A 16,324-nucleotide genomic window follows, 5' to 3' on the forward strand; every position below is an offset into this window, starting at 1 on the left:
TTCCAATTCCACTCTTTTAGTTATTTTTATAGCTTTAACATTTTCTGTGGAGTAGATCAATTAGAAGAATCTTTTCAGCATTTTTCATACAACATTTCTGTAATTGCTCTCTAAAAGCACGTCAATTTGGTTACTTCTTCAGCAGGTGGATTACTTTCTCTGAAAGAACCATTGCTTAATTAGTAATTTTTTTCCATTGTCATTGCTACTATCTTCAAAGTACAATTTTCTTTTTAATGTTAAAACAACTTTTTAAAACACTGTTGATTGCGTACATGACAAAGCAGTTCCAGAATCTCTTACGTATATTGTAGTTTGTCTTTGGATTAAGAATTATTAAAGCAATTCACTATGCTTTTGCTTACACAAAAATATCATATTTTGTCATATTATGTTGTGTTATAATTGCTTTCCAAACGCGTAACTGAAGGCTGTGAGCAAAACTTAAGCCTGTGAGTCCTCAATCTCTCCTGGGCTTCATCACATTCTGTTCCATCATCAGTGACAACTGGACCACATTTTTCAGTACTGCTCTTCCATTTTGTTAATACTTCTTCAGATTCACTGTACATGTTGTATGAGAATCAGAAATTTTGTAGCAGATAAGTAAAGCAGGAACATAATTGAATTCCACATTAATCTACCATCTTCTCAAATTTAAAGATTCTAGCTGTTTCCACAGGTCTAAATATTTGATATATAAGATAGAGAAATAGCATATTTAATATTAAGTTATATTTTTATGCACAATAGAACATAATTCAGGAACATTTTATAGTAACATATTTTCGAGAAGACCTTTTTGCCTATAATTTAAAGCTTAAATATTAGACATTGTTAGTCTTCAGCACTAAAAATGGTTGGTAGTTTTTAATGATCATTGTGACAACCCTTCTGCATTCACACAGTCTTAGTCACCATATATTTGAATGTATATGACATTGTATTAAAGCATTGTTCTGAAACTGGTTTTGAAATTTTATTAGACAGAACAAAGTATGTTTGGGTTATCCTTTTTTCTCTAATACTTCATTGTGTTTCTTTCTGTCCTTTACCAAGTTATCTGGGTTGAAGGTGATAATGTCATTATTGATTTTGGAATTTGTCCTCCTTGTAAAATTTTGAGGGGGCAGAATTGATACTCTGCTTTTAATTCTTTCCCAAAAGGTGAAGAATCCCTAATAGGACTTTGTGGGAGGACTTATGGTCTAAAGGGAATTAAATACAATTTAAACCCACATTTTAAAGCTTATTTTAATGTTATGTACACTATTAAGTTTTACAAAGATTAGAAGTATGATATAGGATAGTCTTCATTCTTATTTGTATTTTAGAGCCACATTTATGACTATACACAGGCATACCTCAGAGATATTTTGGGTTCAGTTCCAGATCGCTGCAATAAAGTGAATATCTCAGTAAAAGTGAGTCACGTGAATTTTTTGGTTGTTTCTCAGTGCATAAAATGTTATGTTTATACTATACTTTGGTTTACTAAGTGTGCGATAGCATTATATCTAACAAAACAATGTACATATCTTAATATAAAAAATAGTTTATTGCTAAAAAATGCTAATGATCAATTGAACCGTCAGCTAGTCATAATCTTTTTTGCTGCAGAAGGGTCTCACCTTGATATTAATGGGTGCTGACTGATAAGTTGGTTGTTGCTGAAAGTTGGGGTAGCTGTGGCAATTTCTTAAAATAAGATGACAAGGAAATTTGCCACAAAGATTGAGGTCTTCTTTTCATGAAAGATTTCTCTGTAGCATGTGATGCTGTTTGATACCATTTTACCCACAGTAGAACTTCTTTCAAAATTAGAGTCAATCCTCTTAAACCCTACTGCTGCTTCATCAACTAAGTTCGTGTAATATTCTAAATCCTTTGTTGTCATTTCAACAGTGTTCACAGTGTTTTCATGAGGAGTAGATTCTATCTCAAGAAACCGCTTTCTTTGCTCATCCATAAGAAGCAACTCCGCATCAGTTCAAGTTTTATCATGAGATTGCAGCAATTCAATCCCATCTTCAGGCTCCACTTTTAATTGTAGTTTTCTTGCTATTTTTACCGTATCTGCAGTTATTTCCTCCACTGAAGTCTTGATCAGCCCCTCACAGTCTTCCATGAGGGTTGGAATCTACTTTTTTCAAACTCTTGTTAGGGTTGATATTTTGACCTCCTCCCATGAATTATAAATGTTCTAAAGGCATCTAGAATCCTTTCCAGAAGGTTTTCAATTTACTTTGCTCATATCCATCAGAGGAATCACTATTTATGGCAGCTTTAGCCTTATGAAATGTATTTCTTAAATAATAAGACTTGAAAGTTGAAATTACTCTTTAATTCATGGGCTGCAGAATGGGTGTGTTAGCAGGCATGAAAACAACATTCATCTCCTTGTACATCTCCATCAGAGTTCTTGGGTGACTAGGTGTACTGTCAGTGAGCAATAGTGTTTTGAAAAGATTCTTTTTTTTCTGATCACTATGTGTCAACAGTGACATAACTGAAATATTACTGAAATATTCAGTAAACCATGCTATCCACAGATGTGCCGTCATCCAGGCTTTGTTGTTTTAGCATAATTCTTAAGGGTCCTAGAATTTTCGAAATGGTAAATGGGCATTGGCTGCCACTTAAAGTCACCAGCTGCATAAGCTGCCAGTAAGAGAGTAAACTTGTCCTTTGAAGCTTGAAACCAGGCATTGACTTCTCCTTTCTAGCTATGAAAGTCCTAAACGGTATCTTCTTCCAAATAAGGTTATTTTGTCTGCATTGAAAATCTGTTTTTTAGTGTAGCCATCTTCATCAGTGATCTTAGCTAGGTTTTCTGGATAAACTTACTGCTTCGCCTTGCAATTTGATATTACGGAGATGGATTCTTTCTTTAAACCTCGTGAACCAATCTCTGCCAACTTTCTTCTGCAGCTTTCTCACCTCTCTCAACCTTCGTAGAATTGAAGAGAGTTAGGGCCTTGCTCTGGATTAGGCCTTTAAGGGAATGTTGTGGGTGGTTTGATCTTCTGTTCAGAGCACTAAAGCTTTCTCCATACCAGCGATGAGGCTATTTTGCTTTCTTGTCATTCCTGTGTTCATTGGAGTAGCACTTTTAATTTCCTTTGAGAACTTTTCCTTTGCATTTATTAATACAGCTTGGCTAACTGGTGCAAGAGGCCTAGCTTTCTGCCTATCATGGCTTTCCACATGCCTTCCCACATGCCTTCCTCACTAAGCTTAACAGTTTCTAGCGTTTGATTTAAAGTGACAGACTTGTGACTCTTCCTTTCACATGGACACTTAGAGACCATTGTAAGATTATTAACTGGTATAATTTTAATGTTGTTTCTCAGAATAGGGAGGCCTGAGGGAGCGAGACGGGGGAATGGATAGTCAGTGGAACAGCTGGAACACACATGCATTTATCTATTAAGTTCTCTGTGTTTTGTGGGCGCTGTTCATGGTGTCCCACAACAATTACAGTACTAACATAAAAGATCACAGATCACTACCACAGATATAGTAATAATGAAAAACTTTGAAATATTGCAGGGATTAACCAAAATGTGACCCAGAGACACAAAGTGATTACATGCTGTTGGAAAAATAGCACCAATAGACTTGCTAGACCCAGGCTTGCCACAAAGTTTCAATTTGTTTATTAAAAAAAAAAAAGCAGAATCTGTGAAGCTGAGTGAAGCTAAATGCCATAAAACAGGTATGCCTGTAATGTTCTTCCTGAGTTATCTTAGCAAACTATAGACTTTCTTGATAGGCATACATATTATCTGCCAATCTATTTTCCTGATATTTAACGTACCAAAAGTTCTTAATAGCTGTACATAAAACTATTGTGTATGTATTATGTATGGCTTTTACAGAGAAAAAAAACAAGAGAAGACTTCATTAATTTGGCTGGGAAGTTAGTGAGTTTTTTCTGAATTCTTAGATTTTTTTTGTTTTCAACTCAGGAGATTTTTCAATTGTCAGTATTTATTTTGACCTCCCCCCCTTTGGAGCTTTCCTATAACTTTAAAGACAAATTTTTGTTTTCTCTGTATTTTTTAACCATCTTTGCATGCTAATCTTTATATTTTTAATCATGAGTTTATTCAACAAATATTTAGGACTACCATCTGCATGCCAGGCATTGTTCCAGGTGTTGTGGATAGAGTAGGAGTGTACAGGAGCAAAGCTCCTGCTTTCTCTAAATTCACTATTCAGTGGAAGACAGAGTAGATGGATAATCCAAGGAAGCGTGTTAGGTGGTGATAAACATCAATTTGGGAAGGGGATTATAGATGGTTTATTCAAGGAAGCCCTCTCTGAGAGGTCTTACTGAGCAGTGACCTCAGGGGCATGCAGTAGCTTGGCATTTGAAGGTCTGTGGAAGGAGCATTCCAGGACAGGGAAAAGCAGATACAAAGCTTCCAAGTAGAGAGAAATCTTGCCGCATTAGCGAAACTGCAAGCAGGCTGTTGTGGGTAGACGGATGTGAGTGCAATGGAAAGGGAGGGGAGATGAGGCCAGAGTGCACTAGGGACAGATGATGTAGTTTTGTAAGACCTGGTAAAGGATTTGGATTTTTATTCTGAGTGTGATGGTAAGTCATTGCATGGTTTTGTGCAGGGAAAGGCGGTGGTCTGATTTATATTTTTAAAAGATTGTTTTACTTCTTATAAAAAGATATTGTAGGAGGAGGCCAGGGTAGAAGCAAGGAGACCAGTTAGGAGGCTCTTTAAGTAACTCTGGCAAGGAGAGAGGGTGGCAAGGACCACAGTAGTTAGGCAGTAGAGGAAGTGAGATGTGCTACCCTTGAAGCTAATGAGAAAAGTGTGTGGGAGAAGGACAAGGGAGTGTCAGTTCTCTCAGATGCTCCTGGCAGGTGAAGTAAGGTTTGAATGATTGAGTATTGACTCTGGGATTAGCAGCACAGAGGTTACTTGGTGGCCTCGCCAGAACAATTTTGGTGATTGGGGATGGGGGCAAAAGCTAGGTTGGAATGAGTTTAACGGAGAGCGAAAGGAGAGGAATAAAAGATGCTGAGTGTTGATTGTTTTTCAGTAATTTTGCTGCAAAGAGAATCAAGGGAATTGATTGGGAGCTGGTGAGTGAAATAGAATTAAGATACATTTTTGTTGTGTTTTAAGATGGGAGAATTAAATGCATACATGTATGCCAAAGGGAAGGGTACTGAAAAACAGAAAAACATGAGGTAGGAATGGAGCTCGTGAGAATGTATTATCCAAAATGTCAAATGAAGAAAGTATTTCAGGAAGGAGTGAATGATAAACTGGGTCAAAAGCTGCTGAGTTCAGTTAAGTTGAAGTGTGAGAATTACCCTTTAGATTTAGCCAGATGCAAGTTTTGGTGACCTTGACAGGGACAGCTTCATTGTACTCGTGAGCGTAAAAGCTGGATTGGAATGAGTTGAAATAATGAGAATGGGAAAAGTGGAAAGAAATAGCTAGATAGCTCATTTGACAAATGTCACTAATAAAGAAGACAGAAAAGACAGTGTGGTAATAGAGGGGAGTGAAGTCCTTGAGCAGAGGAAGGTAAGTAGGAGAAGGTAAGTAGGCCCCAGAGGAGAGGTTGCCCCTCAGGAACAGGTGCAGAAGTTGGAGTGTGATTTGACTGATGAAAAAAGCGTGTGGAAAAAATAGTAGAAGTTTCCGTGTTTTGTGTGTGAAAAATGTAGTGAGGTCATTTCTTGCAAGTGAGGATGGAGGAGGGGTTGTTGGAGTTTAAGGAGATTTTTAAAAAGTGTGAATGGTCACCTGGGAAAGTAGGAGAGCAGATTGACTAAGGATATGTAGTAGGCTTGCCAGGCAAAACTGAGGATGCACTTCATGGTTGTGGTCATATGTTGAAAGCAGCAGCTCTCAACCAGGCACTTTTTTGCCTTCGAGGGTACATTTGGCAATGTCTGGAGTCATTGTTGGTTGGCACAACTGGGGGTAGGGGTAATAGGAGGTATCTAGTGGGTAAAGGTCCCAGATACTGACTGCTAAATATCCTATAAGACACAGGACAGCCCCCAAAGCATAGAATTGCTTGGCTCAAAATCAGTAGTGCCCAGTTTGAGAAACCCTGCTTTAAAGTGATGGTGGTCAGTGTGTTCATGGGCTTTCCTTCCTTCCCCCTCCTTCTCACTCCCCACCCACAAATATTTATTATTAATAAGTTTATCAGCTGGATGTGAGGAAAACTGACACCAGTCATTCAGATTGTGATAAATGTGCTGAAGGAATAAGTTGCATGAAGAAGTAGAAGATAGTGGGGCAGCCAGTGCTACTCCTTTTGAGAAGGTTGTCAGAGAACAGCCTCTCTAAAGACATACCGTTTGAGATGAGATCTGAAGGATGAAAAGAAGCCATCCAAGAGGAGACAGCATTAGAAAGTCCTTGAGTGTAAAAGAGTAAATGAAGTAACAGCGTCTTGAAGGAAGTTCCTAGAAAGATAGAGGAAACAGTGTGGTAACTGTACCATACAGTTTTGTTTCTGTTGGCTAGTTATTTTATAAGGAAACTTCAAATGTTTTTTTTTTTGTTTGTTTTTTTAATTTATTTTTTTTGAGACAGAGTCTCACTGGGTTGCCCGGGCTAGAGTGCCATGGCGTCATCCTAGCTCACAGCAACCTCAAACTCCTGGGCTCAAGCGATCCTCCTGCCTCAGCCTCCCGAGTAGCTGGGACTACAGGCACGCACCACCATGCCCAGCTAATTTTTTCTATATATTTTTAGTTGTCCAATTAATTTCTTTCTAATTTTAGTAGAGACGGGGTCTTGCTCTTGCTCAGGCTGGTTTCGAACTCCTGAGGTCAAACAATCCGCCCGCCTCGGCCTCCCAGAGAGCTAGGATTACAGGCATGAGCCACCGCGCCCGGCCAGGAAACTTCAAATGTTTTATGGGAAAATGGTCTAATGTATTTATTAAGTGCCTTTTGTTTGTTTAAAAGTACATTCCACAGACTGCTGGCCAGGAAGGGTATGTTCCTTTCTAGATAAGTTGTCAACATCGAAACAAATGTTTAACGTAAGGACTCATAGTCACAAAATTGCACCAGCAATATTACAAACTCTTGAAGTAAACGATGTCTGGTTTCTGTGTATTAAATTTATATTAAATTTCTTTTTAGATTATTTGGTAAATATTTTTAGTATTTAGTTTAAATCCAAGGATTACAATAAAAAATAATGTAAAAGAGAATTCTTTAGCTTTTTCGTCCTAAATTCAGATAGTAAGACTTACAGTTTATTATTATTGTAAACGATAATATTAATTCCTTACTTGAAAACAGTGCCTCCAAAATACACCAGTAGTATTTGAGGTCAAGTTATGTATAATTTGTTTAAAAATCTTATACTTTTTGGTACCTTTCTTATCAAATTTATTTATTCATCATTAGATTCTTTTAGATGCAAGTAGCAGAAATCCAACTCAACTAAATAGCTAATAAGGATATTATTTAAAAGAAACTAGGGTGTCTTAAAAGCAGAGGAAAAGCAAGCAACTGAACTGAAGGGAATGGCTGCTGGAACTTGTGAATAAATGGAAATTAATGACTCCAGGACACTTTCTGGAACTCCCCACTGCACGTTGGCTTCATTCTCTTGTGACAGAGTGGTGTCCTCTGTGGCAGGAAGTATGGCTGCCACATATTCCCATGCCTCACATTCCACAGGTTCTGCTACTGGGAACAGATTACATAGTTTAGTCAGGTTGCTCTAACAGCTGCGACAGTCATAGCAGCAAATAAACTGCCAGGCATAGAGCTAAATGTTGTGCTTGTATTAACCCATGTAATGATGTTAGGAACTCTCTGCACCGGATATTTGTATTATACACCTTTGATAGATAAGAAAACTGAGGTGTGGAGAAGTTAGGAAACAACTAAAGTCAGAAGACTTTGAATTGGCAGAGCTGGATTTTGAACCCAAGCAGTCTGGTACCTACCTGAGCTGACAGTTAATCAGTATATCATATTTGTTGAAATTAGTCACAGTGAGGGGATGGAATAGTTGTTTTTTTTGTTGTTGTTTGGTTAGTTGGTTTTTGGCTGAGTTAAAACATGGCTAGATAGTATGGTTTTAATTTTTTTGTTTATTCTTATAAATACAGGAGAGCTGATAATGTTATAATGGAACTATTTCAGATCTTTGAAAAATTCCATGTGTTTTTGTACAAAGAGACATGCATGATGTAGGTTGCCTAGGTAGCATCTGTCTTGTGTGCTATGTGGTGGAGGGAATTTCTGCACTGAACAACAGTTGTAGATCAGTGGTTCTTAACTGGAGGAAATTTTGCCCCTAGATGTTTTTGGTTGTCAGAATTTGTTGGGAGTCGGGGGGAGGTTGCTACTGGTATCTAGCGGATTGAAGACTTGGTTGCTGCTGAATTTCCTACAATGTGAGATAGAGCCCCACAATGAAAGAATTATCCAGCCCTAAAGGTTAATAGTGCCAAGATTGCGAAACACTATGCTAGATAAGCTGAGCCATTTCGACCTAAGTGTCTGTGTATGTGATAAAGAGGTAAGAAATTCTAAATCATTGAGAACTTTGGGTACTGAATAGGGCAGGACCAAGTATAAAGCAGTGTAGGATCCGTTAGCCTGAGATGCCTGAAAAGAAGAACTAAAAAGTGGAAGAAGTTTTTACAAAAGGAGCTGTAGGAAAATGGAGCAGACCAACTTGGCTAGTTAACATTTTCCCTGAAGGGTGGACTGTGTGCACACAGGTAAGAAGTAAGGAAACCCAGTCTAGCTCTTCTTTATCCATCCTGTACCTGATGATGGTTTCCCGTTCATAGAATAATTGTAGGACAGCATTTCCCCAATATTATTGACAAAAATGGGCTAAAAATTGGCTTTATTCTGATTTATAACATTGAAATTTATTTATATATTAAAGACTCTGATTTGTGTTAAAAGAAATAGAGCCGTTACTATTTTTAAAAAGTTACTTTGTGATTTTGGGGTTATATTATAACAACAGCCAACATTTATTTAATACTTTCTATGTGTCAGGCACTGCGCTGAGTCAGTGCTTAGTCTTATTTAACCCTTGTAATAACCCTTTAAGGTGGTTACTATATTGTCTGTGTTGTACCAGCCCAGAAATGAGTCTCTGAGAAGTTATTAATAACAACCATCCTATGGTCAAACAGTTATTAGTAAGCTACAGTTGGAATTCTGGTTTGATTCTATAGATTGAACTCTTAAAATCAAATGATTTGCTGCCTTTTTCCTGTTAAATACAGTCCTTTATCATGACATATTTTCTATCCATAGTTGTAGTTTTGATAACCACTAGGTAATTTTTTGCATATTTAGTCTCAGTTCTTGTTAGTGAGGAAATTTATATATGTTTGGAAACAGATACTTCATATATGTTTGAAAGCTTTTAAAAATTAAAGTTGTGAAGTATTTCCAAATGGTTTCTTGAAAAACCTATTGAATAAATTTAGTAACCAATTTGAGTTAATTATTTGGATGTGATGATTTAGGAAAAATGCTTATCCTTTTCTTAAATGTAAAAGCTTTGTATTATTAAACTTTTTATAGTACACAAGATAATTAAGGCGAAATATTAAAAGTATTTCCCTCCCAGCCTTAATCTCACCTAATCCTTTCATGTAAAACATTGTACAAAATCAGACCATTGAAATTCTGTATAATAGAAATGTTAATATAAAAACCATAGATCCCTACCTCTTTCATTGGGGGAATATTGTTTCAAAGGAGAGGGACTGTTCAGTATATATCATACCTGTGAATAAATTTGATTGCTTTAGCATTTTTTAAGAAATGTGTGTTCTGTCCATCAGACTTTGACCTCTAAAGCAAGTAAATAACTGTTGCACATATGTATTTATTTCCTCTTGGGAAGTTTATAGTTAGGGACACAGGTGGTGTTGGGGAGTGGGTGGAAGAAGGAGAACAGCACAGGTGACCAGAAGTTCTGATTTTTTTTATACTTCTTGTAATGGGAGTGAGTGACAAGTTGTATTAAAGGTACTGTTACTTTTATGTTTTGTTTTATTTACATTTGCCAGCAGCTGGATCTTTGGAGAAAAAGTACTGCAGTTGGAGGGAGGGAGGGTGTAGGTAGCTGTGATACCATAGTTTGCCTTCCCTGTTCTTACTCCAACTTCCAGGTTTGAACCTGGTTTCCTGGATGTTCCTGACACCACCTCCCACCTTCATGCTCACTGTGTTATGGCAGATTCTTGGGGAACATTTATGCCAATGTATTATTTTTACTTTTTTTCCTCTGCAAACTTACTAGGTTGTGATAATTGCTGGCTTCCTATATGCTTGTTTGCTGTGTTAACTTTTAAGTTACATACATTGTAGAGTTGTGTATAGTTGAATATTGAGTCTAAGAGTTAAATAATAAAACTTCGCTTAATCTTGGGAGATAGAATATGTAAGAAATATTGGTTTATGTGTGGTGAACTTTTTAAATGGGTTTAATTGATAACTTTCTTCAGTCTTTAATGGTTAAATGTGGTTTGAATACTATCTTCTTTGTATTCCCAATAGGATTTGATTCTGCAAGAAGGAAAAATATCCCTATTCATCTAAAAGCAGTGGTCTCTATATTTACTTGAGAAATATTGTTTTGGTAGTAATTTAAGTTGAGAATATATACCTCAAAAATTTTAAAGGCATAACACTTAGATAGTAATCAAATGTAAATATTGCAAGTTATATGTAAAGATCTAATCTTTTCTTCCCATCTTGCTTTATATAACTTTTTTGATATGTGGGAAAGAGGGACAGGGGCTAAACTCAGAGCCAAATGTGCTTTTATTTAAAGTTCCAAATTTTCAATGCCAAAAGCACATAAACCTGCACCTGGTGGTAATTATGAGCAAGCCAGCCTTTGCCGAATCCCAGGCCTCTGCTTAAAATTTTTTACTGGAACTAAATGATGTTGCCATTTTTATTTTTAGGTTTGCTGGCATGGGTAATCTCATTAAGGTGCTAACCAGGGACATAGACCACAATGCAGCACATTTTTTCTTGGACTTTGAAAGTAAGTCTCTTTAGCCCTTCACAGCTGGTGCATAATGGTAAAGGTGAAAGATTAATTATATTCACACCACAGTGAAGGCCAGTCAGAATATTTGTTAATTATGGGATTGAACAAAGGTTGCATGATTTTTTTCTTAATCGTAGGCAAACATCACCATCATATGTATAATTCTTTAGTTTTTCATTTGCTAAAATCATGTTGAGTCTGTAGCCAGTGCTGTCCTTTCATTAGTCCATGAAGCAAGTAGCCTTATGATGAACATTCTAATAGTATGCTTTAGTGACTGTGTCAAACAATCCATTTGCTTATAATCCTATAATTTATTAAAAATAAGAATTGTGCTGCATATCTGGAATCAATACTTTAAATAACCTCTACAAATTAATAATAATCGAAATTTTGTTAGAAATATATGTTATATTTAACAGCATGCAGAAAGTAAGTTTTATATTACGCTGTTTTAAGATGAGATGCAAAGGTGAGCTATGGCCAAACATCTTAATATTTGGCTTTGAAATAAATTGTTGTTTCAGTGCTATACTAACAAGATTACACATGTATAATTCTTGATCAGAAATTTCTTTTTCAGAATACTAGCACTATTGGAATACTTAAAGAATTTTTCATTATAAGGCCATTAATGAAACTTGTCTTGGGAGAATTTTAAGAAGAATTAGAGCAACAGTTGTGCCATTGTGTACAGGAAAACCACATTTCACCTCTAGGTCCTACATATCAACACCTTGAGAACCCGGTTTGCTGTCTTCCAGAGCACAGTCTGGGTAACCTGAAGGATGAATTCATGGCCTAATGAACATTTTCCCTGTTACTTTTTTTTTTTTTTTAAAGTAAATTTCAGATGTTCTTTTTTATAAAGGGATATTTTCTCTTTTCTCATTCTTGTCTTGACAGGTACCTTAACATGGGGAATCTTCTTAAAGTTTTGACATGCACAGACCTTGAGCAGGGGCCAAATTTTTTCCTTGATTTTGAAAGTGAGAAGATGATTTTATATCTATTTCTCTTTGCCTGCAGTAGACTGCGTTTGTCTTGCACTAAATGAATGTTTCCACTTCGCCATCTTTTTAACTGCTTTGCATGACTGAGCTATGAATTGAGGAAAATTTCTGGCGCCTTCTAGAACTGGAATTCATATTTTATAGATTAAATTGTGATGATAAAATGTCTTTATTTGAGTTTTTATAAGAGATTTCATATCTCTTAGTTGGAGATTAATTTATGATTTGAGATATTCTCTAATGAAAACATTTTTATAAAAAAATGTTGGTAGAAAGGACAAATACTACTTCAAGATTTATTAATAGAGGCAATATTTAGGGAAAAATTTTATTGTAGTCAAGAAAAATCTACTAGGTTTCAATTACTCTAAGTGCATATTAAAGTATTTTAAATACAAATCTGTTCATGAAGGCCATTCAGAGCTCAGTAATTTGGGCATAATATTAAAAGGTAAGTGTGAACCTAAATTATTTAATCTTTGCAGATAATTTGGAAAGTTAAAAAAATTAATGTGTTTATTTCAGGAATTCATTTTTTCTAACTCTGAATGAAAAGAAAAATAATGGGTTCACAGACCTTTAAGTAATTTGCCTTCTGTTTGTTTTATGTTGCATGACCTATTGTAATATGGTCTAAGAGTGGCAGGTAAGTGTCATTGACCTCGGTGCATGTTGCAAAGCTTTTGCTTGTTTTGGCTGTCAGTATTGCTTCAGCTTGTCTGGTTATCATATTGAGAAAAGTGGTATTAAATTGGTGTTTTAGTGTGAATGCTACTATTTTAACTGATCATTAGAAAATTGTTAGGAAAGGGTGAAGAGGTTTTAAATCATGTGATTCCTTATATTTTTATCTGAGGTTAAAACATTGAACAGATTTTAAAATATTTAAAATTTAAGACTTTTTCTGATTTTAAAAACAAAATAAATCACTTAAAATAAATCCCCAGTCATTATCTTTTCCTTCAACTTCAGTTTAGTTTTTATATAATTCATTCTATTTTATGAATCATTTATATATATTTTTCTTTAAACCAGGACAGTTCATATAAATACATCAATTTATAGCTTATCTCTACTTTATAGAATAATTTGTGGTCTCTGATATATTCTACTTTTACTACATTCCTATAAGCAAATTTTTACAGTTTGGATACTGTGTGCAGTTCGTAATGAGTAGTGATGTTAATATCAGGACCATATTAAATTGTTGGGTTTTTAGGGGGGAAATGTTATGAAATCAGTGTTAGTTTTCTTGACCCTTCTCAACAATTAAGCAGTGCTGTTTTAAGTGCATGTTTAGCATGACTTTTAATCAGCTTGGGGATGTTGAGCAGATTGCTGACTTGAAGATTATTCTTTCAGGTGAGGCAACTTACACTAGAGCTATATTTTAGTTTATTTGCATCTGTTCCAAATGTGTTCTTTTATATTTTTCTGCCATCCTGTCTCCTTTTCCTCTTTGTCCAAATTCCTTACATTTGCAGAATCTTGGCTTCGATACAGTCAAGATCTTGTTCAAGACTTGGCACTTGATCTTTTTATAAACATAGCATTGTATTGTGGTCAGGTGGGAAGCATGAATTTAAATGTAGTATTTAAAAGATTACTTGGTCGTGGCTTTCCAATCTGTGGGGGTGTTTGGATCATTATTCTTAAAATTTAAATAGCTAATTTAGTGGCAGGAAAAGGTTAAAACTGCTAATAACAGCAAAATAACCAGTAATACAGAACTACATATTAAATGATAGCTTCTTAAAGGCAGATATAAATTTAAAAAATGATGCTTGTTGCCTGTATCAGCCAATGTAAAACTTTTGGTTTGATACTTACTGGTATACTGTAAATGAAATTTAGTGAAAATATACAGTATACCAGGCTAGAGTTTACCCACTGTTATTTCTTAGATTTTAAAATGTTTTCTTTTGATTCTAACATTGGCATTTTCTTAATTTCCTATCTCATCTATTTGCATATTTTTCTTTCTTTTGGAAATATGCATTTGTAAAAGCTTGACCTAAATTAGGCTACTGTAGTGGCCTTGGCCCATCAGATATGTCCTTCCGTACACTGTTTTATACCAGACTCTCAGAATTGCCAACATAGTTGATTTGCCACTTCCTAGTGACTACTTAATAAAGCCACATTCTATTAATGAAATAGTGTAATTAGTATTATGTTGTTTATTTCTAGATGCACGGCGATGTCCAGGTCACCAGAGTAATTTACTTATACTATTTTCATCATTCTAATTGGTTAAGTCTAGCCTGCTATGTCTTCATAGTGGTCAACTATAGAAATAATTTCATACAGATTTACCTGGCTTTTTACATCATATTGTATACAAATTATTTTAGGGCATTTGACATGGGATTTAATGGAATGTTTACAAAATGAAGACTGTCTTTAACGTAAACCATTACTTCCTTAACTTACCCCCTTATCCCTATAACTGCTTTTCACTTCAGTGCAACATAAATTTGTGGCTTGCCTCCTGTATACCAGCCAGTAGGTGCTGAGGATGCAGAGATAACTAAAATACAACCTCTACCTTCAGGGAGCTCTTAATCTGGTAGGATAGATAGAAATGCAAACTCGCAGGGCATGGTGGCTCATGCCTGTAATCTCAGCACTTGCACTTTCGGAGGGCAATGCAGGAGGATTGCTTGAGTCCAGGAGTTTGTGGGTCCAGTGAACTGTGCTCACACCGCTGCACTCCAGCCTAGTCAACAGAGCAAAACCCTGTCTCTATTAAAAAAAAAAAAAAAAAAGGCAAACTCAGTTTTATTTACATTCAGAGTATAGCACAGGAAGGTATTAACTTAATCTAGCAATGAGTAGTTGGGCATCATCATGGAAGACTTTCTGATGGTGATGTTTGAATTGGGTTTTGGAGGGTGAATTAGAATGTTTCAAGCTAGTTTAGTGAAGGACGGCGTGGAAAGGAGGAGCAGCATAGACAAAGGCCACAAGGCATCAAATATCATTCTGTGTTCAGGGAAACACTATTTTTTACTCTAGATAGAGGGATTTTTTTCCCTTAAAAAATTACTCCTATATGATAAGATTTTATTTTGATTTTATTTAATAATGGTTCAATTATGATATAAGCCCAGAGTTGCTCCATAGAATTTGGCAGCACTTATGCTAATGGCAGCATATAAAGAGCACCGAATGGTGGGGTGGGGGGGACCTGTATAGCCTCCTCTAGTTCTTGGAATTTCTTACTATTTTATAACAATGTTGTTAATTTATAGCTCATTCTAATGACAAATCTTTAGCCTGAGTAACTACTGTGTCTACTAGCTCATTAAATTCTAGTCCTTGGGAGAAGAGGGACTTTTATTTATTTTTATGTCTTTTCCCAACCTTAGCTTAGTTCTTTCTAAATGGTAGAAGTTCAGTACATATTTGTTAACTTGATTTATTTATCTGCAGGTAGATGAAAATAGAATAGAGGTAGTCATTTGTAAGTGAGAATAGAATTTACTTTCTCTGATTCTTTGTTACAGTGCCTTTCTATTGAGTCATACATTTCCTTTATTTCTTGTGTCTTTTGTGTTACCTGTTTGCCCCCATCATTTAGAAATATTGGGACCCACTATATTTTTTCATTTATCTCTGGCATATTTTCAATTTATTTTGTCCTGTACTTTGAAATATCTTTATCCTGGTAGCATCTTTTTTATATTTATTTTTCTGACATAGTGTACGATTCTGTTTGCTTAGAGATCAAAATGCATAGTAGTCCACTTTAATTCATGGTAGAGGCTTATTTATGTCTCCGTACCATCTCATTCATTCAAAAAATATTTATTATAGAAAAGCTAGGTACTCGGTTTACGTATATACTGATGATACATACTGTACATTTTGGCACCTGCCTTGATGAAACTTAACAGATAGATTACAAATATTTATTGAATGAATGAATGTAGATTAAAGCAGAAAAACCCCTTATCACAATTACAGTTTTTATGTTGACTAGCTTTTTACTTTTTTCCTTTCATAGCTAATCTTTGCCTCCTTTTGTATCTTAACAACTTAAATTTTAGCTGTTATTTTTAGTGACTCCACTTCTACCCTCCACCCTATAGGAAACTGGTGTGAAATTATTTATATACTTAATTTTATCTTTAAACAGTAAGAACAATTGAAACATGCCTTAATTTCCCTTGAACAGCTTTAAAAGTAAGCTTCATGAATAATCAGTATGTCTGTTCTCAGTAGTATATACATTATTTTGCAATCAAATAAATGTCT

The 16,324-nt window shown here is 35.5% G+C and overlaps 1 protein-coding gene across 6 annotated transcripts in view; it reads left to right on the top strand.

Moving 5' to 3' along the window:
• The window catches only part of FAM49B (family with sequence similarity 49, member B), a 129,994-nt gene that overhangs the window by 85,510 nt on the left and 28,160 nt on the right, over positions 1-16,324 (top strand). For 3 of the 6 annotated variants that reach the window (XM_012645499.1, XM_012645500.1, XM_012645498.1), the window contains one exon: positions 11,958-12,040. The exons of 1 other annotated variant lie outside the window; for it this stretch is intronic. In XM_012645499.1, the coding sequence (XP_012500953.1) occupies positions 11,968-12,040 (73 nt within the window). In that variant the 5' untranslated portion in view covers positions 11,958-11,967. Of the gene's footprint in view, positions 1-10,962; positions 11,046-11,957; positions 12,041-16,324 lie in introns of those variants that run through there. 2 more of the 6 variants (XM_012645501.1, XM_012645503.1) reach the window with 2 other exon arrangements.

The sequence above is a fragment of the Propithecus coquereli genome, unplaced genomic scaffold, assembly GCF_000956105.1.
Source record: "Propithecus coquereli isolate 6110/MARCELLA unplaced genomic scaffold, Pcoq_1.0 Scaffold234, whole genome shotgun sequence".
Classification (NCBI taxonomy): domain Eukaryota; kingdom Metazoa; phylum Chordata; class Mammalia; order Primates; family Indriidae; genus Propithecus; species Propithecus coquereli.